Source organism: Tamandua tetradactyla, chromosome 19 (assembly GCF_023851605.1).
Source record: "Tamandua tetradactyla isolate mTamTet1 chromosome 19, mTamTet1.pri, whole genome shotgun sequence".
Taxonomy (NCBI): domain Eukaryota; kingdom Metazoa; phylum Chordata; class Mammalia; order Pilosa; family Myrmecophagidae; genus Tamandua; species Tamandua tetradactyla.
Window position 1 is genome coordinate 6,703,951 of NC_135345.1, and position 25,903 is coordinate 6,729,853.

Genomic DNA, 25,903 nt, shown 5'->3' on the forward strand with positions numbered 1-25,903 from the left:
CTATATGAGGTGGCATTCTGGTTGGTGCCTAGCAAGCCTAGTCCAGACTCCCCAAAGCACCAAAACAAGTAGTGGGCCGCTCAGGTCCACGGGAGCTCACTCATCAATGGAGACACTGGGTGAAAATAAATAAAAAAGGGGGAGAACTGATGAACCCCTAGCTAAACTAACAAAGAGTAAAAGAGAGAGGAAACAAATAAACAAAACCAGAAATGAGAGGCAGTCATTATCACAGACTCTAAAGAAATTTTAAAAATCATAAGAGAATATTATAAACAACTATACACTAACAAACTAGATAACTTAGATTAAGTGGGCAAATTCCTAAGAAATACACAAACTACCTATACTGACTCGAGAAGAAATACAAGATTTCAACAAACCAATTACATGTAAAGAGATTAAATCAGTCATCAAAAATCTTCCCACAAAGAAAAGCCGAGGACAAGATGGCTTCACAGGAGAATTTTTTAAAGATGTCTTTTAAATATTTATCTTGTTTACTGTCTCTCTCTCTCTCAGATAGCAGGACTGTGAGGTCTGTGGAGCAAGGGCTGTAGGTTTTCTTGTCCTAAGTGGCCATTAACTATTTTTAAAAATAATTTTTATTGTAAAATATAAATACAAAGTAAAGAAAGAAAAAAGCAATAATTTTCAAAGCACACTTCAATACGTAGTTACAGAACAGATCCCAGAGTTTGTCATGGGCGACCATTCCACCAACTCAGATTTTTCCTTTGGGCTGTTCCAAAACACTGAAGCTAACAGGAATATTAATACATTCACAGGGGGAATTTATCAAACATTCCAAAAAGAACTAACATCAATTCTGTTCAGACTCTTCCAAAAATCTGAGGAAAAAGGAATGCTGCCTAATTCATCTTATGAAGCTAATAGCACTCCAATACCAAAACCAGATAAAGACACTACAAGAAAGAAAAACTACAGATCAATATCCCTAATGAAATTTTTAACAAAATACTAGCAGATCGAATCCAACAACACATTAAAAGAATTATACAACATGACCAAATGAGGTTTTATACCAGGAATGCAAGAGTGGTTCAACACAAGAAAACCAGTCAACGTAATACAGCACATTAACAAATTGAAAGGGAAAAGATCACGTGATCATACTGATTGATGCTGAAAAAGCATTTGACAAAATCCAACATCCTTTCCCTGATAAAAACATTTTAAAAGGTATGAATCAAAGGAAATTTTCTCAGTGTCCGAATGGGATATATGAAACACCCATAGCCAGTTACTTAACAGTGAGAGACTGGAAGCATTCCCTCTAAGATTGGGAATGAGACAAAGATACCCACTGTCATCACTATTATTCAACATTGTATTAGAAGTCCTAGCTGGAGCGATTAGACAGGAGAAAGAAATAAAAGGCATCCAAATAGGAAAGGAAGAAGTAAAACTTCTATTATTTGCAGATGACATAATCCTATACTTAGGAAACCCTGAGAAATCTATTATTTGAACTAATAAACAAATTCAGCTAAGTGGCAGGATACAAGATTAATATACAAAATTAAGTAATGTTTTTTATTATAAGTAATGACCTATCTGAGGAGATAATTAAGGAAAAAAATTCCATTTAAAATAGTGACCAAAAGAATTAGGTATCTAGGAATAAACCTAAGCAGGGATGTCAAGGAGTTGTACACAGAAAATTACAAAAAATTGCTAAAATAAAAATGACCTAAATAGCTGGAAAGACATTCCATGCGCATGGATAGGAAGACTGAATGTCGTTAAGATATCAATTCTATCTAAACTGATCTATAGATTCAACACAATAATCAAAATCCCAACAACCCACTTTGAAGACTTGGAAAAGCTGGTTATGAAATTTATTTGGAAGGGAAAGAGACCCTGAATAGCTAAAGATACCCTAAAAAGAAGAGCGAAGTGGGAGGGCTATCACTTCCTGACTTAAAAGCTTACTATAAAGCCACAGTAGTCAAAACAGCATGATAGTGGCACAAAGATAGAAGTATCGACCAACGGAATTGAATCAAGAGTGTGGAGACAGACCACCAAAAAGTACGGTCCACTGATCTTCAATAAGGCCCCAAATCCACTGAACTGGGACAGAACAATCTTTTCAATAAATGGGCATGGGAGAACTGGGTTCAATCGCAAAAAGCATGAAAGAGGACCCCTACCTCATACTCTATACAAAAATTAATTCAAAATGGATCAGAGATCAAAATGTAAGAGCCAGTACCAGAAAACTTCTAGAGGCAAATGCAGGGAAACATCTTCCTAGTAATAGGAAGTAGCTTCCCAAACTTTATACCTAAAGCACGAGCAATGAAAGAAAAAACAGACAACTGGGAGCTCTGTAATATCAAGAGCTTCTGTGCCTCAAAGGACTTTGTCAAAAAGGTGAAGAGGCAGCCAATTCAGTGGGAGAAAATATTTGGAAACCACATATCGGACAAAAGCTTGATATCCTGTGTACATAAAGAAATTATACAAATCAACAACAAAAGAACAAACAACCAAATTATGAAGTGGGCAGAGGATATGAATAAACAGCTTTCTGAAGAGCAAATACAGATGGCTAAAAAGTACATCATTTTCATTACCTATAAGGAAATGCAAATTAAGACGAGATACCACCTCACACCTATAAAAATGGCTGCTATTAAACAAGTAGAAAATACAACTGCCGGAGAGGATGTGGAGATATTTGGAACACTTATTCACTGTTGGTGAGAATGTAAAATAGTATAGTTGCTGTGTGAGATAGTTTGGCAATTCCTCAGAAAACTAAATAATGTGCTGCTCAATACCTAGCATTACCAATACTCGGTATATACCTGGAAGAGTTGAGCGTGGTGACACGAACAGACATTTGCACACCGATGTTCACAGCAACACTATTCACAATCACCAAAAGATGGAATCAATCCCAAATGCCCATCAACAGATGAGTGTATAAACAAAATATGGAATACATTTATATATATGATGGAATATTGTGCAGCAGTAAGACGAAATGACATCCTGAAGTGTGTGACAACGTGGATGAGCCTTGAGGACATAATGCTGAGTGAAAGAAGCCAGACACAAAAGGACAGATACTGTTTTATTTCACTATTATGATTCTGTTTAATGTAACCGCAAAGGTTATACTGTAGCAATAACAGAACTAGAGGTACAGAAAAGCTAGACACCGAGGAAAGACCACCCAAAGAGGTTAGATCTGCACGTAAGGGAATGGATAGAAGTGATGGTTAACAAATTAGCGGGTTTATAAATAACATTGTCATATTGAAGGTGAATATGATTCAAAAGGATGTACAGTGCCATATATCCCACTGATTAAATTTACAAATATTTCTCCCATTGAATTGGCTGCCTCTTCACCTTTTGACTTTGAGTCCTTTGAGGCACAAAAGTGCCTTGAGGCACTCCCAATGAACTATTTCAATGGTTTGATAGTAGATAAAGAGTCAGCAGTAAAGGGATATGGGGGGGTTCACTAAAAATGCATGCGATAACCAATAGTTAACAGGGAGACATCAATAGTACCACAGCACCACCAGGGCAACTAACTGGGGGGTAGACAAGTGATAAGGGGTAGTTTTGATATGATAGTTGGTGATGCTATGTATGCCTGCTCTCTGTCATTATGGGCCAGTGAAAAGTGTCTAAAATTGAGAGTGCTGCTGATTGTACAACCAAGCGAGGACACAGGAAGACATGGTCTGTTTATTGTGGACATTATCCATGATGCCCAATAGATGGAGGGAGCCGAAGTACATGATGACTGAGAAGCAGAATGGTGAACTGTGACACATTTATATGATGGAATATGGTGTGGCCACAAAAAGGAAGGATGTTGAGAGGCATGCACCGAACTGAATAAACCTTGGGGATAATGTGTTGTGCAAAATAAGCTAGAAACAAAAGAACAGATACACTAAGGTCTCTTTCAGAAAATATTTACGAGAAAAGGGGAGCCTAGATTGTAAGCCTTTACAGCAGTCACACTTAGTTTGAAGTTGTAAGTGTATTTCTAGATTCAGAGACACTGAGCTCTATGGGTATCAGCTGGTATTTCCCTGGAACACTGAGTAACTCTGTGACACCTAAGACCCAGAAATGGAGCGCCGTGGCCCTGAAAATTAGTGTAGCTACAGACAGTAACAGTTAAAGTGACTGAAAAAGAGATCAGGCCTTAATTAGAGAGAAAAATGAAGCCAATCTGGCCGAGACTAAGGTAAATCAGAATACAGGGTAAAAGCTGATACTGTATATACTCTAGACCTTCAGCTACTGTAGAGGTCAAAGGCAGAGAGGTTTATTATGTCTAGAAGCTAAATTTTCTATAACACATACTCTCAACCAACCTGTGTGGAGAGCTCATTTAACAACCCAAACTCCTGGAGTCCAGAACAGGAACAAGGCCTTGTAATTCTGTAAAGTTCAATGTAATACCTGGAGACAGCCCAGACTATGGTGGAATGACAACTGAAAACTTTTCGTAGAGTCCTTTGAGGGTACAAATGGGGAATATATATGGAATAATTAAACTGTCCCATCTGGGAAACCCCAGGTACCCTCTCAATCACTGGTGACTCCCAAGAAAATAGGAGAGCCCTTGATTTTGAGGCTTGTCCTTATGAAACTTATTTCTGTCGGGAAGAAGCTAAGACTACCCATAAAGAGGCCTAAGAGTTGCTTCCAAGAAGCCTCTTTGTTGCTCTTTGTTAATTGCCTCTCTCTCTCTAAGCTCAGCTCTGCAAGAAAAATCATTACCCTCCCCACTATGTGGGACATGACATTCAGAGGTGAAAAGTCTCCCTGACAACATGGGGCATGACTCCCAGGGATGAGTCTGGCCCTGGCACCATGGGATTAACAACACCTTCCAGACCAAAAAGGGGAAAAGAAGTGTAGTAAAATAAGGATCAGTGGCCAAGAGAGATCAAATGGAGTCAAGAGGCTGCTCCGGAGGCTGCTCTTACATAAGCTCCAGTTAGATGGTGCTGATGGCCATGGTTTGCTAAACCTCAACCAACATCACTCCTGTTAACTCTTAAGAACACGTAGGGCTCTGAGACTCTAGAAAGGTTTCATGCACTAGGTTTGCCTTCCTGGAATATATAATTCCTGGAGGGTTCCTAGGCCAGATAAATCCTGAAACCCAGAGGGACCAGTTCCTCCAAGATAATCAATTAATTTCATCCCCCCATCCTTTGGTGTGGGCTACCCATTCTCAACATGAAAAAGTCAGAATGGGCGTTGTCCAAAGACCCCTACAGATTGCAAGAAGGATTAAAGGAGGAGGAGGTATAACAGAAAATGAGATTCAAACAAGTACGGCTGCCGAATCACTATATTAATATTCCTTCTAGCCCCCAGTGTTTTGGAACAGCTAGAAGGAAAAATCTGAGATGGTGGAGTGGTAGCCATGGCAGACTCTGGGGCCTGTTCTATAACTATTTGTTGAGATGTGCTTTGAAAATTATTGTTTTTTTCTTTCTTTGCTTTGTATATATGTCATATTTTACAATAAAAAAAATCAGAGGGGAGAAACGAGCCCAGGAATCATTTATCCTATATCATTTCCAATACCAGGGTGACATCTTCATATACTAGAACGAAGTCATAGTTTCATTCACCCAAGAGGAATGGCGCCTTCACAGACACCGAGCCGCAGACCACTGGTCCCTCGCCTGATGCCTGTCTATTCTTGTTTATTTACAGGGCGAATGCATAAGGAGTGTGACACGATGTCACCTATACCTGGCGGCAGGTATGAAAACTACACTGAAGGTGTCAGCACATCCATCTGCCCACATTATCCTCTGAACTCTGGGTCATGATGAGGAAAGCGAGGCCTCGAGAACTGACAGGTACTCGTCAGGGTCACGGTGTCGGTGACAGGGTCAGGTGAGTTTCTGGCACCAGCCAGCATCTCCATGGCTGGCGTCCTACATGGGGGCCATGGTGTGTGGATGAGACTGGATGGGGGATGGATGCCAGGTCAGAGAAAGCCTAACCATGCAGGCAATAGGGAGCCAGAGCAGGTTCTAGGCAGAGGGTGGGAGAGTAGCTGATGGTGCAGCCCAGGCCCTTCAGTGCGGAGAGGCTGGAGGATGGGGCCCCTCTCGAGTGCATCCTGCCAAAGCCTGGGGGCTCCTTCTCACCCAGGCTGTCACAGGTACCTCGTGGCATCCAGCGCACACATGCCAGGAGCTTCCCCTACAGGAGACGCGGGCCACACTCACCCACCTCCACAATCCCAGTGCTGGGCTGCTGCCCTCCTGCAGCTGGGGTCAGGAAATCCTCATCCCATGGAGGCTGCTGTGCTGGCCACACCCCAGTGAGGGATAAAAGCGTGAGCTCAAGTGTATTTGTTGAGTGCCAGAAGCTAGACGGCCAAAAACAACCGAAATGGAGGCCAGATGTCTGAGTGAGTGTCCAGGGATGAAATGAAAGTGTGGGTGGGGCTCTAGGGCACAGTCCGCCCTGGCCTCTTCCAGCTTCTGGCAGCTTCATGGCCCATGGCTGCCTCACCAAATCCCTGTCCCACGTAGGTGGCCACAGTCACAGGTGCCAGGGATTAGGGCCTGGGACCCTTTTGGGGGGGGACCTTCTTCAGCCTTAGGCCTCAAATGCGGGTGGTTATTTTAAAGCTGCACCCCCCCACCCCACCCTTCACCAGCCCCTCCAAACACTCACGTCGACTGCTGAGAAGTCGAGGCCATCACTCTCGAAGCCGCTTCCAGGGGCTCCTGTTCCTAATGGAGAAACAAACGACACCATTTTAAAAGTAAGTCTGCCTCAGGAAAGGCTCAGCCTTATCTGGGGGACATCAACTATGGGGTCAAAACTGTCTTCGGAGGCTGAAAAAATTTAATTCAAGAGGCCTCTGTGCTACCTGCTGCCGGCCCAGCGTGTGGCTTCAGTGATTCAATTTCCACTGTGCTCTGAAAATCCTAATAAGCCAAGTGCAAAGCGCCAGGTACCTGTGACTTTAGTTCACCAATACCTGGCCAGGTACGGGAGGTAGATTAGATACCGACGAGGGAAAATGAAAACAGTTCTCTTTTTGAGCATGACAGATTCGAGATGGTATTTCCCAAATTCTGTATTATTACTATATTGTTTATATAATAAACTGTAAAAAAAAAAAAAAAGAAAAAGAGAGACCATTGTTTTAACTAAGGCAGTAGCGGAGCACAGTTTTGTTTGCTTGCTTAAAAACCAAACTCTGGGGCAGGCCATGGTGGCTCAGTGGCAGAATTCTCGCCTGCCATGCCGGAAACCCGGGTTTGATTCCCGGAGCCCGCCCATGCAAAAATATGAATAAATAAATCAATAAAATAAGAAATAAAAAATAATTTACTCAACATTCCTTCACAATGGCCCAGACTTTCTACAACAAGTGCAAGGACTAGAAGTCAAGCACTGCACCCCTCCCATGCCCAAAGGACCCAGCAAGAATAGTTTCTCAGCTAAGCTCTGACAAATGGCATTTTAGGGAGAAAAACGTGAGTAGGCAATGACAACAGCCCCTGGCTGGAGCTCTCAGGATGCACCCAGCTTTGCTCTGGTACCCACAGCCCCAACCTCTGTGCTGGGAACCAGAGACCTCACAGCCCCCCCCCCCAACTGTGCTCAACAGATTTAAAGCACCTATAAAGTCATATCAGAGCATTTATAGACCAGCGATATAAAAAGGGATTTTTTGTGTTTGCAGGTGCTTGATTGAAAACAAATGTTAGGTATAAACCCAACATGTACAATAGGTCAGAGTGGAGCTGTCCATGGACCAAATCAGGCCCTCTGGCTCTTTTTATAAATAAAGCTTTATTGGCACACAGCCGTGCCCATTTGTTTGCATGTTGTCTGTGCTGATTTGCACTACAAGGGCAGAACTGAGTGACTGTAACAGACTGTGAATAACCTGCAAAGCCTAAAATGTTTATTATATGGCCCTCTGCAGAAAAAGTTTGCCAACTCCTGCTCTGGATGAAGCTGGGGGAGGAAGCCCCGGGCCCCTGAGCCAAGGGAGTGGTTGACAAGTATGAACATTTATTAACAGCTCCCGTGTGCAAGCACCAAGTACCAAGTTCCTGAGAGCTTAACTGGCTTAATCCACCCTAAGCCCTGAGGAGAAGGTCCTATTGCAGCCCCATTGCTCAGACAAGGAAACTGAGGTGCAGAGAGCTCAAGGGCTCTGTCCCAGGTCACAGAGCCAGTAGGTGGCTGAGTCAGCGTTCATACCCAGGCACTTCGGCTCGGAGCCCACCTGCTGGACGGGGCCGGCTCCCTAGGACTGACCCAGGTGGAAGCTCAGTGTCCCCGTCAGCTGTCCCAGAGATCACCTCCATCTGGGGGGTCCCCCTAGAGAAGCAACAGCTGGAGGATGGGTGGCTCTACCAGGACTGACACCCCGGGTGACACTGGTCAGCTTGTAACACAGAGAGTTCAGGACAGAAACTCTGCAGATGAATGGGGGGTGCTGCCCTCCTGACGAGCCCACCTCCTTGCACCCGAGAGCTCATGTGCAGGGCCAGAGACTTGCTTCTGGACTCCCATCTGATGCAGCCCCTCCGAGGAGACGGGCCAAGGGTGGCCTGGGGGGGAGGGCCCGTGAATGTGAACATAAAATGCACCCCTGGGGGGCACTGCCAGGGACGAGTCCCAACAGGGACAGACAGAAATGACGAGTGGAACATGCCCTCTGTGGGTCTGGGAAGCAGACACTTGACAGATGGAGTTCCCTTTTCTGCCTCAGGGAAGGGGCATCCTAGGGCCCTCCCTGCGACAAGGACTCCCGGGTAGGTGGCTGGCTCTGGTGGGGACAGGGAGGCAGGGAAGGGAAGAAAGCCAGGCCAGAGGCCAGTCCCACTGGGACCTCTGGCAGGGAAGGGGGGCATGTGGACCTCAGAGCTGTCCCACCCATGGGACCGGGGGAGGCTCTGGGGAGGTTACCACCCCCATCCCGGCAGGCTGAGGAAAGGCCCCCTACACAGGGGTCTGCGGTAGGATGCTGACGGCATGTTGCAGGGACATGGCGGGACAGGACTGCGTCATCCAAGCGTCTCCATGCCGAGCAGCCTGGCAGTACCCTGCAGGCAGCAGAAATGCAGGTTCTCAGGCACCCTGGGCCTGCTGAGTTTGAACCTCATTTTAAGAAGGCCCCGTAGTACGTGTGCACGTGGGCGCTTGATAATCGCAGTTCCCTTCCTCTTCCTAAGTACTAAAAGGTACTCCCTGGCCCCGGCGCTCCCTGACCGTGCTGGCACTGTCCTGAGTAGGGGGTAATGAGGTGCCTTTATATCTCTAATTGTGTTCAGGGTGTCTTAATTCTGGTCAAAAGACCCACAAAAGGAAGATTACAACGCTGGCTGCTCTGTGCAGGGAGGATGTGACTTTTAAATGAAAGGGACTGGCCTGAATGCTTGTCGTGGCCCGGACACCTGCAAGGGTGCAAGCCCGTGTTCTGCAGTGTGATCATTTGTAGCCCCCCGCAGAGGAGAAAGAAGCTCCAGGCTGCAAGGCGCTGAGGCCCACCCGACCAGCCCACTCACCATACACAGCCTGCGCCTTGTGTGCCGCCCGCCTCTGCAGGAAGGCTCGGTAAGCCTCGGAACTCTGGTAGGCCTGGAGCTCGCGGATATAACGCTGCTTATCCTCGTCCGCCTGGTAGACATACCTCTGAAAGGAGGGGCACAGAGGATGCTCTTGATCTGGGGACTGTGGTGTCCTCTTATCCAACTGTCTAGAGCTTCTGGTTCCAAGAAGCTGCTGTCCAACTTCTGCTTACATACCTCCAGGGACGGGGACCTCACTACCTTTAAACACATTCACTCCTTTGAATGATATTTACAGTACACGAAGTTTTCTTTCTGATAAACTGGAAGCTGCCTTCCTGGGGATTCCTGCATTCTGACAGGTGTGTCTGACAATTACAGGGGAGGGTGGCACCACCAGGTCCCTATGTGGGACATTTGACTTGTATTCAATTATTAAGAATGCAAATCTCAGTGCATTGTTCTGTGTGGGGTCTGAGTCTACGCACTGGTGATATAGAGACAAATTAGCCCCAGCCCCAGACCTCAGGATGCCCCTCTGAGCTGCACTGCCTGCTGTTATCTTTCCTCTCCCAGGAACACCCCTTTCGGCTCTCCTTCCTTGGCCAAATCCTATTTACCCTTCAAGACTCATCACAGACAGTCATTTCCTCCAAGAAGCCTTCTCAGGTGGCCCTAGGCTGGGTCAGGTGCCCCTGGAGTCCCTCAGCCACTGGTACAGATCCCTGCCCTCCACAGCCCCTGCGCTGGATTGTCTGTGCCTACCTGGGGGAGGAGGGTCCCTATCTCCCAGACCATGAGGTCCTGGAGGGCAGGCAGGGGCTTAGTCTCCTCTCTAGCCACAGGCTGGTACAGAGCTGGCCTTTTGGATGCTCGCAAGTGGCCGTTGGTAAACCTGGTCAACTCAGAGCCGTGGTGAAAGCTCTCCCTAAGAATATCATCAAGTAGTCAATATCCACAGTATTTATTTACTCTGGGAACTTGGTAACTTGATACAAATAATAGTCATATTACCAAGTAAATAGTAAACAAACACTGAAGTGCTGGGTTGGTCCCTGGTAAACTTCATGGAGTTGCCTCCTTCTTCCTGCTCCTGGGCCCTCTTTCCACCTGGCACAAGGCCGTGGCCTCTGTCCCATTCCTGAAAGGACCTCAGTCAGACCAAAGGACAAATGAGCATGGCTTTGGGGGAGCTGCAGGCTTGGGGGCTGGGAAGGGAGAGGTTAAAGGATTTCTGAGGTTGTGAGAATCGCTCAGAGATTCCCGATGACCTTGCATCAGAGGCTCGGTCTCTCTCGTTTTCCCATAAGAGCCGAGCTGTGCTTTGCAAGCACCATACTTACTGGCAAAACGAAGTGTAATTTTGTCTCTTGTGCAGACCGAACTCTCAGCGCCTTACATCTTTGGCAACAGAGGCAATGAACCCTAACCAACCTCACCCACCTTCACCCAGAGTAGCTCTGCTTTGATCTGTTTTGTGTGTGCATGTGTGTATGTGTGCATGTGTGTGTGCAAGTGAGTGCATGCATATGCATTTGTACACGTGTGTGTGTGCAGATATGGGGGTCACCTCTTGCCCACTCCTGAGGCCCTATTAGCTTAGTTCTCCTGCTTTCTTCCGCACTCCCCAACCCTCCCCTGTGGGAGGAGGGACTCAGCTGAGTGGTGAGAGCCAGGAGCAGAGATACACAGCTGGCATTCTGATATCTGCTGGCTGGCAGGAAGCAAGGGCTCAATTCTGCTCCCAGCCACATGGTCAGGGCCTGCCCTGAGCGGAGAGATCAGGACTCCAGCTCTGCCAGCAGCTGGGGCCACCACTGATCCACAGACACTGTCCGCCCAGCTTCTCCTTTGGAAAGCTGACACCTGAATCCATCTGACTGGCTCCTGGGTCTATTTCCCAGAGGGTTGCAACCCTTGATAGGAAGGAGAGGGATGTTATTAACTGACATCCTATATCTGCCCTCCCTCCAATTAGGATTTCTCCGTAACAGTTTATTTGAAGCAGGAGTTTTCTATGGACAAATCCATATTAAAATTGCAGAGGTTTAAAGCAGTTCAGCTCTGTGTCTTGGTATGTGACCCACAGACATGGATGGCACTTTGGAGGCAGAGTGCCATTTGGAAAGATTATGGGCCTTGGGGCAGATATACTTTGGAAAGGTATGGGAGGGCTTCCCACAGGAGGCGACATTGGAGTGGGCCTGGCTTGAGCAGAAAATGGTTCATCGTTCAGGTGGCTGAGATGTACAGGGGAAGGGGTGGTGGCAGAAGCTGTCATTGGACTATGGCATGTATGTCATGCTAAAGAGGCTTTGACTATATCCCATAAATGGGTGTTTCCTCCAGGTAACCTCCAGGACATACTTCCCTAAGAGCTTAACTTGTGCTCTCTGAAAAAAGCATTCTGTGGGAAAACCAGTATGAGAAATACCGCACTCTAGAGCTCCCACCCAGAGCCCTGCACATTCTCGTGCCTTCGCCTGCCTCTTCCTTCACAGTGCCACTCCAGGACAGCAGGGAACCTTCTCGGCCTTGCTCTCAGCTGCAGCCTCAGCACCTACACCAGTGCCTTCGCAGATGCTTGAAAAATCTTTCCTAAGTGAACAAGACTATATTAAAGTGCCCCCCCCAAAACAGTCCAAAAAGTCCAAGAAAATAGGAAAGAAACTCATTTAACTTGACTTATTCCAGAATTTCCTAAACTTAACAACTTGCTATAGTTTGGGAGGGGTGCCAAGAGCAATGAGAAACCAGTCACTGCTCTTATGGGGCAGGATGAGAGGCGCCTCCTGCCTGCGCTTCAGAAAATCCCTGCTGGTTGCAGTGTGAAAAGGGGCAGGAGGAGGAGCAGCGGACAGCTGGGACCGCAGCTCAGCAGGGACCCTACCCTTCACGCTACTGGGTGCGGGACTTACTTGCTTTCTCTCGTGAGATAGCTGAGCCCACTGAGCGGCCAACATCTTTGTTATTTCCGTGAAAGGCAGCTGGGGGTGCCTGGCCCTCAGCTGACTTCTCTGCTCGTTGAGAAATATCACGTACCTGAAAGGAACACACACGAGACAGCTCTGAGCCGACGGCTTGGGAGGGAAACAGCTGGGCCTGGTGCAGCGATTTCCACTTTCTGGTTTTATAAAAATAGAGTCACAGGTTTGCCCAATTTTTTTTTTTCAATTAAGCAGCGAAATGGAGGCTCATGAAGGACTGGCTGGTTTATCCAGAATCCACAAAAGGCCAAGGAGGCAGAAAGAGGTTCCCCGGGGCAGTTGTCCCGAGATGGGGGAGGCCGTATTGGTGGGAGACACATTCAAATCCCTGTGCTGTGCTCTGGGAAAGTCGCTTACCTACCTGAGCCTCAGTTTCCCCCTGTGAGGGGACCTATGGCACCTGTTTGCAGGCTGTCCTGGTTCAGGCACTCCCGCTCTGATGGAGGGCTCACCGAGGGCGCAACAGAAAGGCTGCAGGCTTCGGAGTGAGACAAACCCGTCCTCAGACCCCAAGCCGGTTCCCCTGATCACAGGAAGACTGAGAAAGGATCCTTGCCCTCAGGGATCTGTGGGTCCCGAGGAGGAAGAGAGAAGCAGGCAAGCTTCCCAGGGAGCAGGGCGACCCTGAGAGCGAGGGGCGCTGCCAGCCTGAGACCTCCGTCCTGTAGCACGAGAGGCTGGAGGATGAGAGGGGGGGCGCGGGGTGCCGGGATGAGGGCAGTCTGGGGCCTGGATGAAGTTTGTACAGCCACGCCTGCGGTCACAGAGCACCTGGGTCTTCAAGCTGCAATGGAAACTAGACCCGCAGCTGCCAGTTCCACACCCTTCCCCACACGTGAGCAAAGCCCAGCTCTGCTGCCTGCTCCCTATACACGACAGGACTTCACTGTAGCTTAAAGAACTAAACCGTCAGCCCCCTGCAGCTTGCGAACCCTACAACAGGCTTAGATGGACCCATGGCTGTCCCTGCTCACAGTGTGGGTCGCTGGGTCGTCTTACCCTGTTGTCGGTGCGCGGGGAATGGGAAGGTCCCGCGGGGTTTTCCTTTTCTTGCCTTTAGGCCAGCCCCCTTTCCTTTTCTGAAACAGAAACACCACACAGGAAAAACCTCGAGGTTAGCAATGATTTGCCATCATCAAATCACTGCGAAGCAGGTACAGAAGCAGGATGCCCCCTCCCTCCCAAGCTGCGGAGCTGCCATTAGGCACAATCAAGAAAGCAAACCCAAGGCTCAGGTGACTGAGTCTGCAGGGAGCTGGGATAGAGCCCCAGTGCCAGAAGGTGGGTGGGAGGGTGCTTAATATCTGGACAGGACTGATGCTCAGCTTGTGTTCAAATCTCAGTCCTGCCACTTACCTGCTGTGTGACCTTGGGCAAACTTATATCCCCTGCCTCAGTTTCCCCACTTGTAAAATGGGGATTGTGAAAGTACCTCGTGGTCACCATGAGGCTTGAATGGGGTGCAGTGCTTGGGACAGAGACAGGCCCCCAGGAAGTGCTAAGTGTGGGCTGTAATTATCATGTCAGCACCCACACCACTGGCAGCAGTTTCAGGCAGGAAGGACAAGCGTCCTTCCATTCATTTTGTTTCTCAACTCTTCCACTGTGACTGAGCTGTGCCTATAATTGGGACCACATTCCTTGCTTGGAGCTGGAGGGCTGAAGGAAACACAGTCTTCCCTCAAGGAGCCTAATGCAAGAGGCTGACCTATAACTAAGTATTATAATAATTTATTAGAGGGCTAGTGATTACTGAATGACCACCTGCATCCAGGGCTCAATTTTAAATGTCCCTAGACTGAACCACACACCTGTACCAAAAATGGTAGCGGATAATCAATATGTGACCTAAAACTAGTTTCCAAAACACCTTCACAGGCACACCCATTTGAGCCTTCCTAGTCTCAGGAGATGGACAGCAAGTCAGTGGCCCAGCGGGCTGGCTGGGTGAGGCGCTGACTGTGCCAGAGCCAGGCCAGACTGTCCACCGAGGACAGAGGTGGTCAGGCCACACAGGTGTCAGGGCAGTCAGCTGGCACTGGGGACTCAAGGAGCAGGCGGGCAGAGCTCGGGCCAGGTAGAGGCACAGGGCCAGGGTAGCGTGACTACTTGTTTTAATGAGACTATGCCTCCAAAGCACCTAGCAAGGTACCAGGCATGCAGTAGGTGCTCAATAAATGACAGGCTCACTCGCTCATACCCAGAGACCCTGCTGATCTATGGAGTCTGAATGTGAACGAGCATGAGCCTTTCAGGACCACGGAGAGCTCCCAGGGTCCCAGGCTCTGCTCTCATTTACTGCACGCTGACCACAGCTGCCATTTCTATTGTTTGAGTACATGGGGGGCTTTCGCCCATGTGCCTGAGCTGGAATCTCCCATTCCCCAGCTGCAGCAAATATCATCATCATCATCATCATCATCCCGTGTCTCAGAAAGACACTTGGGAAGACGGTGTCATTTGGCCACCGAGCGGCAGTGCCAAGCCGGGAAGGGAGGGACCCTGTCCGGAGCAAACCCGCAGATCCTGTCAGAGCCGGGACCTTCTGCGGCTGCCTGAGACCCCACAACTGCCTGGAACCCCACAACTGCCTGAGACCCCACAAATGCCTGGGGCCACGTGGGCCACGAGACAGGCCAGCCCCTGTTCCAGATCACGGAGGCCACATTCCTGCTCAGCTCCTCTGCTTACAGCAAGAGGAGAAGGTTTTGCTTTTAAAGGGAAGCATAATTTTTAAATAGAGTTTATTGTAATTCTCTATATCCTACTAGGATTGTCAAAAATTTAAAAGATGCGCTTATTTTATAGACATCGTTGGCCCCTCATTTCAACTCTTTATGAAAAAAAAAAATCCAGCCTTGACTGTTTTCTTAATTTGCCCTGAAACCATAGCTACTAAACAAAGGCAATCGGAAAGCCTGCAGGGATATTTTTTCCCTGATGCGTTCTGTTCTTGCTGAATTTCTTAAGCAGGATTTATACCAAATTGCCTCTGCCCTAAATAGCGCCACGAACACGGCAGGCTGTTCATGAGACAGGGTGTTACTAGGTGCAGAGATTCGGCTCACACTTGAGCATCTCCCTTATAAAGGAAACGAAGTAGAACACAAATTGAGCAAGGGAACACTGATTTTTATAAAGTACAGCCATCAGGAGAGTGGAAAATCCACTCAAAAATTCAAGGGAAGTTCAGAAAATCAAAATCAAAACTCAAAGGGAAAATAAATCCATATGAAAGATTTTGGACCAGGACAGATCTTTTCCACTTAAATTGCCACAAACAGTGATTTTTGGACATTTGGTTTTATAAGTGTTGTTTTACAAAGAATATGCTGTCTGGCAGGAGGATGCAGCAGAAGGTACAAGGGGTTTGAAGGACAGATATGGGCTCATATCCCAGCAGTGTGGCTCTGAGGACCCCTTCACCTCTGCAGCCCTTGGTAAAACAGGGGTGATCAAAGCTACCATCAGGGATGGGTTCATGTTTGTAAAAGGCGTAGCACAGTGCCTGGCACACAGCAGGAGCTCTCTGCATGTGTTCCTTCCCTCTCTCCAGCAGGATGAAAAAAACCAAGCACAAATGAATGAACAGGATTCTACAGGGTTACCAAACAAGTCTCAAAGAGAAAAATGTTACTTTAATTTACGCAACTTATTATGTCATTCATTTGAGAACAAGACTGAAGTTCAGACGATTATAATCATGATCAGAAAATGGCTCTTGGCTCCGTGGGTTTTACAAACAAGTTTCCCAGAAAAGGCTGGGTCCTGGCTATTCACACTTGGCGAGGAGCTTTGTTATGGGGACGCAAGAGCAAGTGACACTCCCTCTATTTGGACAGCGAGGGCTGTTTCTTTCTATAATACATGGCTATAAGTGACATGAGAAAAATTTAACTGCCAAAGGCTGGGTTTCCCCTTAGTCAGTATCATGGGCTTAAATTAGGATTCTAGTTGATATTTCTGAAAAAAAACTGAACACTGCAGAAGAAGCATGTTTCCATTTTTGTAAGTCAGACTATTTATTAGACATCAAAGTCAACCCCCTGGCCTAATTTCTCATCTCTCAACTTTAACCAAGTTTTTAGACTGGAGGCCAAAGGGAGAGTTTATAATTCTGAGAGAGAGTGAAGGGATGTGGTTAAAATCCCTTCAAATGTGGATTTGAATACTAACGCCTCCACATATTGGCTGTGAAACCATGAGCACATTACTAACTTCTCTCTGCCTCAGTTTCCCCCTCAGTACGATGGGGATCTCAGCTTTTACTGGACTAGCTGTGAGGGTTGCATGAATTCTGAGAACAGGCACTGGAGCGCAGGAAGCCCTCAGGATGGCTGGGATTATTCCTCGAGTCAGCCCCTGGCATTCTAATAAAAGCTCTCCCACCTTCTGCAGTGCCCCTGGGAAAGTTGTCAGACCCTTCTGAGTCTGACCTCCCCTGCAAAGTGGGGCTGGCTTGTGAAGGTGGAGAAGATATGTGGGCAAGTGTTGCCATGACTTGGGACTCAGCCCTGGTTCTCAGAGGAGCAAAAGCCCTGAGTTAAACCCACCGGACCCTTCTACGTGGATGACAGATATTGCCAGTTGATTCCCAGAATCCATTATGCCTTTTCTTCATTAGGAATTGAACACTGATTTTACCTGGGCATTTGGAATAAATATTGATTCCCAGTCTCCCTTGCAGCAAGGTGAAGCCATGTGGCTAAGTTTCCAGCCAATAATTTATAAAAGGAAGGCACCCCATCCTCCTTCCTGCTGGCTGGAATGTGAAAATGCAAACAGGAGGGCTGGCACTCAAACAGCCATCTTGGACCACGAGGCAGAATGCTAAGGATAGCAGATCAGCAGTTGGAAAGAGTCTGGACTCCTGTTGGTTGTGAGGCTTCCACACCAGCCTTGGAGGGACTGCCTGCCTTCAGATGCCACTCACATGAGAAAGAAAAGCAAATCCTATTTAAGGTTCTATCATTTGGGGAGTTTTTTCATTATATGCAGCTGAGCCTCATCCTAACTGATACAGAGGGTTGCTGCTTTCTTTTGAATTTCTAAGCAGGCCATTGTCATCTCTCACCTGAACTATTACAAGAAGAAGGTGGAAAGGATAAAACTTGCTGCACACCTACTATGGGCCAGAGCTGTCATTTGGTGATTGATATTCAGTCTCCATAGATTCCTGTAAAGTAGGCAGTGTTACCCCCACATTACCCAGAAGGAAATGGAGGCTCAAAGAGTCAACATGTATTGCCTAAAGTGTTGCAGCTGGGAAGTGGCAAAGCCGTGGTTCCCAAACCTATCAGTCCGTCCCCAAAGCCCACCCTTTTCCCACTGCAGCCCCCAGCAGCTGTCCCACACACCAAGCCCCACCAGCTGCCTTTCTCACATAGAGAACCGATCTGGACCAGGCTCCACGTAAGAACATCCACCTTGTTCCAGAATGTTCTCACAGGTTTACTGGATTGGTTAGGAACAGGAGTTGGACTCTCTGCTCTGCCACTTACTCTGTGACCTTGGGCAAGTTCCTTGACTTCTCCGTGCCTCTGATTCATCTCTATTAAAAAGCGAAGATAAAAAGACCAGCCTCACAGGGCTGTGAGGGTTCAAAGAGGCAACGTACAGGAGTGCACAGCCCAGCGCTAGGAGCACAGAAAATGCTAAAATAAAACACTCTTGCTAAGACACCAGCATGGCATCTGGGGTCCCCACAGCCTGCCCCGGCTCCCACACTTGCCTTTGGCTCCTCGGTGTCCTGCTCCTTCGGGTCCTCCCCACTGGCCAGCACAACATGTTGCCTAGGCAGAGAGTCCAGGTCCTGGCCACAGATGTGAATCACAGAAGCCCCGGGGGGCAGCTCATACACCACATTTGGAGGGGGAAGAAGGAAATCTGTAGGCACTGCAACAGCAAGAAATGGCCCCGTCAGGCCAGAGATACCGAGATAACTCAGACCCCTGAAGTCTGACCAGCCGGGCACCCTGTGGGGAAACATTTGTTCACAAGTGTCAGCAGAGGTCTGAGACCTGAGTGGATGGTCACTTTCCCAGGGCGCAGCGGAGAGCCACAACACAAGAGCAAGTCACGTCCCCAGTGGGCAGGCGGAACTGAGGGCCAGAACCCGTCTCCCAAACCCCCTTTATGGGGCACAACATGCAGCCCCTCGCCCAGCGGAGTGTTGTGGTTACAACTGTGGGTTCTGGATGACACCGTGGGGTTCAGAGCCCAGCTCCCACAAACTAGCTGCAGGTCAGCTAATTGTCCTCATTTCTTCTCTGACAAATTGGGGTGAATTTCGGATCTCCTGCATAGGGGTGATGGAAGACAGTTCACCCGGCTGTCTTTGCAGGGTGGCTGCTGTGTGCAGGGCTTGCCCAGCAGCAGGGCACAGGACAGAGAAATTTCAGCCCCCACTTTGCCCTGGAGTTCATGGTGGGAGGTGGGGAATTAAATAAACCCCTGTAAAGGCCTCAGAGCAGCTCGTGGCCCTCAGTGCGCCCTCCATAAATGCCAGCTGTCATTTTAGCGGCATATGAACTTGGGGCCCTTGCAGGAACGTATCCTTTGAGAATTCAAAAGTTGGCTGTGCTCACGTTACCACTCTGTTCCCCTAGGAAGGACCCAGGGTGGTGAGGGTGCTGCCCACTGGGAGGGGGTGGGAAAGGGCCCCTCTCATAGCTGAGGTCTATTAGGTACACACATGGCCATGCTTTATCCTTTCCACACACCAGCCATGTGTAGATGGGGGAAACTGAGGCACAGGGATGCAGAGTGGCTTGCCCAGAGTCACACAGGTAGGAAGAGTCCTGTGTAAGGTCCTGGGCTCAGTCTCCCAGCTGCTGGCCCAGGGGTCTGTCCCCCACACCACCTGACCTGGCTGTGGCTTTTTACGCTCAACTCTCAGGACCCTCAACAGGCCTGTCAGTGCCCTGTGGGCCTTACTTAACAAGCCACAATGAGGGACATGCCACCCTGCCAAACCATGCCAGACACCGACTTGCCCCCGGGCGAGGAAAAGGCAGGAGGCAGCCCACTGACTCTCCTCTCAGGTTCCCGGGAAGAATCAATGCAGCAAATAGTGATGACTGAACCCAGTGTTCTAGAACTTTCTTCATCTGTCCTTTTACTATCTCCCTATAGCCTGGCCTGGTCAGGGGACCATAATCTGTGGCTGGGATGATATTATTTTTTTATTGTGGACCAATAAAATCATGGCTTATGATTCAGAAGCCAAGATGGGGTACCCAAGAGGACATGGTAAAAAGTAAAGCCCTCCCCACGCTCACCCTCCAGCACCCAGTCCCCTCCCTGGAGGCCACTTCTGATAGGGCCCCTTGCGCGCCTTTCAGAGCTAGTCTGTGCACTCACAAACATTTCTGTCCTTGGTTCTCCCACGGATGTATGTCCGGGGCTCTTTCTGCACCACCTATTCCCCCCCTCCCAGGCCTTCGTGCCCTTACCTGCCCCCAGTAAAGGAAGCAAGGGTTATCCTTGACCTTTGAACACAAGACATTTCCTCTGTGCTGGTGGCTCTCTAGGACGTAGGTTGCTAGGTCCACAGACATGTGCATTCCCAATCCCGACAGACCCTGGGCTGGCACGTGCCTGCCCTGCGCTGTACCCATCACGCCCCCACCTGCAGCCTGGGGCCCTTCTCCACCCAGGAACCCTGCCTCTGGGCTGCCAAGGCAGCGGGTCAAGGCTCTAAAATGCAAGTTGCCTTCTCTCCCCACCCCCAGCCTGGGGGCCCCCAAGCCTCTAGCCTCACCCTGACTCAGTGGACCCAACTTTCTCTGAAAAGTGGTGACCACGACAAGATGCTCAGACCCTTCCCGTCCATCATCCATCAGCCCATTCAAGCTTCACCATGACCCTCTTATCACGGCCATGTCCGCAGCATTTTACAGATGAAGAAACACTTTTGGAGAGCCCAGCAACCTTCTCAAGTGTCTGCATCAGGGCAGGGGTGGAGAGGACCCTTTCCCTCAGGCCTGCCCTTTCCGGCTCCCCAGCCCTTTCCCCAACAAGCCAAATTCCTCTCCCACCCAGTGCAGTTGGCCTTGCAACTTCAGATGGCCTCACTCCCTGGGCCCAGCCCCAAATCTCCCCCCTGCCTTGACCCCCTTTCCAAGGGGCCAGGCCAACTGGGCAGCAGGGAGGAGCCCGCTTAGTAGAAAACTCCCAGTGGATTCAATCGATAAGTCAGTCAATAGCCATAACTACAGGAGTCCGACACCAGGCCAGTCCTGGGCAGGGGCTGCAGAAAGGGCAGTGGACACAAGCCATCAGAGTAGGGAGCCACCAGCCACCCTAGGTCACTGCAGTCGTCATTCTGCCTAACACCCTCCTTCTAACTATGGGTAATTATGAGTTACCCAGGACCTCCAATTCAGAGGCAGCCAGGCCTCCCAACCTCATACTCAGCCAGACCACCCCTCTTCAGAGCCCTGCCCTGCTACCCACCAGCCATGTCATCCCTTATGCCTCAGTTTCCTCACCTGTAAAATGGGGCTTCTAAGAGGGGGCCACTGAGAACTGACTGGATTGTTCCACAAAGATGGCCTGGGACCCGGGAAGCCAGCAATAACCAAGAGCTCTTGCTATTCTAATGTCAAGGCCCTCTTTCCAACATAAGAAAACTGCGAGTTAAACCTCGGGCCTGGGTGGGCCACGGTGGCTCAGCAGGCAGAGTTCTCGCCTGCCATGCTGGAGACCCGGTTGGATTCCGGGTGCCTGCCCATGCAAAATAAAACAAAACTTTGGGCCCAACTGTTGTTTGTCCTTCGGTTACAGAAACACATTCATCAGGAGCAAATCAGATGATTTTCCACTTGATTATCCTACAAGGTCAGGAAACAGGGCTTTCTGCTCAAGAGCAGGTTTCATAGGAAGCTTAAACCTTTCCAGCGCCGGTCAACACATGCACCGACGCTGCTGGGCGACCCGGGCACGAATCCTGCTTATGCCAGGACTGACCAGCACGAGTCACTGAACACCTCCGGTTTCTCAGGGAGCCAACCTCGTCCCCAGGTCGCGGTGGGGGGCCTGACACGGGATGAGGCGAGTACTCGTGCCGGTGCGGGCGCCCAGGGGAGTGGGGGGGGCCGGGGGCCGCGCGTCCCCGCGCTCCGCACAGCGGCGGCCGGTGGCGGGGCCTGGACTTGGAGCTGCTCGGGGCCCCGGGGGCCGCGCTCCTGTAGCACCTGCGGCCGCAGGCGACGCCTGACCCGGCTCCGAGCGCGGCCCGGAAGGAGGTCACCGAGGCCCGGGCGGCCGGGGCACCTGCGCGCACCAGGGAGACGCGCAGGCAGGCCCGAGGCACGTGCCCTGGCCCCCGCCCCGGGGCGCCCCGACCCTGTCGCGGGAACGAGCCCCCCAGACCCCCCGGGGAGCGGGGCCCGCGCGACAGAGGGGTGGGGGCGCAACTCCAGCCACTGACCCGTAGCCCGGCCGCAGTCCCGCTGCATGACGCGCGCCCGCCTGGGCCGCCGCTCCGTCCCGTCTGCCCGCCCCGAGCGCGTCCGCTGGGGCTGGGGTGGGGGCGCTCGGGCCTCGGCTCCCCGCGCGGCTGCCCCTGGTGCTGCGGGCCCCGGGGCGCGGGATCGGCGGCTGCGGACCGGGTCGCACCGGCGGGACCCGGGCGGGCGCCCGCTCTTCGAGGTCCCGGCCGCGCGGCGCGCTCCAGGCTCCGGGTTTTCGGAGCAGCCCCGGCTCCAGCGGGTGCAGGGAGGGGAGAGGGCGGAAGGAGGGGTGGGAAAGAAGGATGGGAAGGGGCGGAGGGATGGGAGGGGGGGCAAGGAGAAGGGCGGGGCGAAGGCGGGATGGGGGAGGGGTGGAGGCGTGGGCAGCCCCGCCCCGCCCTTCGCCCGCCCCCTCAGTTACCTAACTATGCCCTGTCTGCGCAGCAGAGCTAATCAGTTGAGGCTCGTCTTTAAATACCTTATGCGTTTTCTAATACTTTCAGATGACAAAGTATAATAATACATAATCACTGGCGAAATTAGAAAATATGCAGCAGCCCAACCCCACCATCTCTTTGTTGTGCTTCTTTACGTAAAAAAAAAAAAGAAAAAAAAATCAAGGTATAACTTCAAGGCAAATTTTAAACATTTAGAAATAACCAAGAGCTCCCCCCCACCCCCTTCCAAGGGTTTCGTTTCTGTGTTCACATTGACCCTTCCGCTCTGTGGCAGGTGACCTGGAGGCAACTGTGGTGCTCCTGCTTTCTGGGGGAGCTAATTCTCCAGTTTTTCAATGGGACCTCACAGCCCCTGGAGCCAGATGGCCTGGGTTCGTCAGTCCACCTGTGCTGGGTGACCTCGGGCCGGTTAATTCACCTCTCTGGGCTTGTCTCTTCATCTGCGAGGTGAGGATAGGAGGCTTGTGGAATTAATGAGTTAGTGCTTCTGAAGTAGGTTGGAAGCGCTCAGTAAATGTGTTAGCTGTTACTACGGAGGTCCTCTGCATGCATTAAGGATAACGAGCAATATATTATGTCAAGAAATTAATTTGGTCTTTTAATACTCCCCCAAACTCCCCTTTCCCTTTCTTTGTTTTTATTTTTAACCAACCAATACCTCCAGCAAATAAGTCCCTTAAGCTCTCGGTCCACAGTTTCTCCCTCTACAGAAGGAGACAATATTAATAACATCAGCCTCAAAAGGGGTGTTTGAAAAGTAAAGGAGATGCTGTGAGAGGTGAATGTACACCAGCTGTCCAATACTGTTCCTGGTGTGGGGAACTGGGCATTAGCCACGTATACAGCTGCTCTTTCCATTGGTGCTGTCCACCTCTGTCTAACCCGGAAGCCCCAGGGCTGAGCCAGCCTGTGCTAGGACTTCAGGACAGGAAGGGACCCCAGAGGTCTAGAACAGCACGTCCTCCTTCTGCAGTGGAGGAAACTGAGTCCTTGAGAGGGAAAGTAGCTTGCTCCTTCTGCTTGCCCACACAGCATCTCAATTCAGTCCCATTAAATGCAGGAAATACATTCTGAAATCTCTCCTCCCCCAAAATGAGAAAAAAAATATTTTCTCAGGGGGTGCAAGGGTAGCTCAGTGGTAGAATTCTCGCCTGCCATTCAGGGAGACCGGGTTCAATTCCCAGTCCAAGCACTTCCCTCCAAAAAACAAACAAGCAAAACAAATAAAAATTCAGCAAATGGTGCTGCAATAACGGAATACTCACATGGAAAAATAATGACATGTGACCCTGCCACACAGCATACACACAAAAAAAAATTCCTCAAAGTAAACCTTTGAGAAGAGCTAAGAAAATTGCAAAGCAGAAGAACATTCACATGAGATTTGTGTTTTCATAATCAGACTATACAGTAAATTCACCGGAATATGGTGGGTATGATATTGATATAGGAATGGTCAAATTAGTAAGTGGGACAAAAGATGGAACTGAAATTAAGTGCAGCACCTGTTGAGTTAATTTATGACAAATATTATAGTTAAATTCAGGAAAATGTATGACTTGTTAATAAATAGTGCTGGTAACTGACTAGCTTCTGAAAAGTGAAAAACTGGACCCCAATCTTATTCCAAATAGTGCAGTAAATTCTGGGTGGATGTTGGGGATTCAATCACGTCCCCCAGAAAACACATGCCCCAGTCCCGACCCGGTCCTGTGGGTGTGAACCCCTTTGCCAATAGGACCTTTGAATATGTTGTTTAGTTCAGGTGTGGGGGCAGGCCTTAGCCCAGTATGGCTGAAGTCCCTATAAGCAAAGGAAAGTGAACATAGAATCTGGAAATCAGCAGAAACCAGAGGAGCAGATGTAAAGTGAGAAGGATTTTTATGTGCTGAGGGTTGCAAGAAGATTTCAGACTCTGGGAGAAAGCATGGCCTGTCAAGACCTTGAATTTAGACTTCTTGCCTCCCAAATGGTGAGACAATACATTCCTGTTGTTTAAGCAAATCCACTTTGTGGTATTTGACATAGCAGCCCTGGCAAACTAAGATAATGGATTAAAGACCTAAATTAATAAAGTAAACAAAATCTTGCAAGAAAGCTTTGGGATCCCAATGCTATACTCAGCTATATGTGCCCAACTGAAATGCCATCTCAGATTAAAACACTGAAATGGGGGGGGTGCTGGTTTGAAAGGATTTATGTACCCTAGAAAAGCCATGATTTAATCCTAATCAATCTCATGAGAGCAACAGTTTCTTCTAATCCCTGTTCAGTTCTGTAGGTTGGAAACTTGATTAGCTTGTTTCCATGGAGATGTGACTCAATCAAGTATGGTATTAAACTTGATTAGATGGAGACGTGTCTCCACCCATTCTACGTGGGTCTGGATTAGTTTACTGGAATCCTATAAAAGAAGTATTTTGGAGAAAGCTTCAGCATGCTGCAGAATCACGAAGCAGAGAGTCCACCAGCCAGCGACTTTTGGAGATGAAGAGGGAAAACGCCTCCCGGGGAGCTGGAGAGGAAACTAACAGATGATGCCCTGTTCACCACGTGCCTTTCCAGATGAGAGAGAAACCCTGACCATATTCGCCTTGTGCTTTCCCACTTGAGAGAGAAACCCTGAACTTCATCGGCCTTCTTGAACCAAGGTATCTTTCCCTGGATGCCTTAGATTGGACATTTCTATAGACTTGTTTTAATTGGGACATTTTCTCGGCCTTAGAACTGTAAACTAGCAACTTATTAAATTCCCCTTTTTAAAAGCCATTCCATTTCTGGTATATTGCATTCTGGCAGCTAGCAAACTAGAACGGGAGGTGAGTGACAACCAACTTGAAATGCCTTGCTGTACTCACATGAAAGTCCATAGAGACAGCCAAGAACCACTTCTTCCCCTAACAAAGGAATCATCAGCCCCCACCAGTGAGTCCAGGCCCCACTGGGCACAGCTCCCTACGTGGACTTCAGATTTGAGAGTTTCATGATGGCAAAAGGGGACAATGACAAAAATCTTCCCACTTTTGCTGACTCAATGGAAAACATCACAAGTGATACAAATAATTAGTCTTTCCTGAGTATTTTTAATGCTCCTGTGAGCGTCTGACATTCTAATTTACATTGTTTCCAGGGTCAAGAAACTTCATTTATGGAACTAAATTAAAATAGGTACAGGTTGATAATGCTCCCTGGATTCCGGAAGAAGCTCTCTGGAGAAAAGTATCTTCAGTCCAGCCCCATCAGAATTTCCAAAGCTTAAAGTCAGCCACATGTGAGCTCATAGTAGAAATTACATGTATATGAGGAAATAACCTAATTTAAGAAGAGCTAGCAGAAGAGCAACAAAGTATTTCGTTACTCAAAGCATTAGAAATATAATTAACAGACTAAAATAATCATATACGAGCATAAGACATCTGAAGAAATAA

The 25,903-nt window shown here is 49.0% G+C and overlaps 1 protein-coding gene across 1 annotated transcript in view; it reads right to left on the reverse strand.

Moving 5' to 3' along the window:
* Positions 1-25,903, reverse strand: part of LOC143663328 (uncharacterized) — a 60,434-nt gene that overhangs the window by 25,744 nt on the left and 8,787 nt on the right. The window contains exons 2-8 of the mRNA XM_077137075.1: positions 21,996-22,416; positions 18,294-18,457; positions 13,562-13,641; positions 12,494-12,617; positions 10,341-10,478; positions 9,573-9,699; positions 6,715-6,773 (exon numbers count right to left, since the gene is read on the reverse strand). Coding sequence (XP_076993190.1) covers positions 6,715-6,773; positions 9,573-9,699; positions 10,341-10,478; positions 12,494-12,617; positions 13,562-13,641; positions 18,294-18,457; positions 21,996-22,416 — 1,113 coding nt within the window. The remainder of the gene's footprint in view (positions 1-6,714; positions 6,774-9,572; positions 9,700-10,340; positions 10,479-12,493; positions 12,618-13,561; positions 13,642-18,293; positions 18,458-21,995; positions 22,417-25,903) is intronic.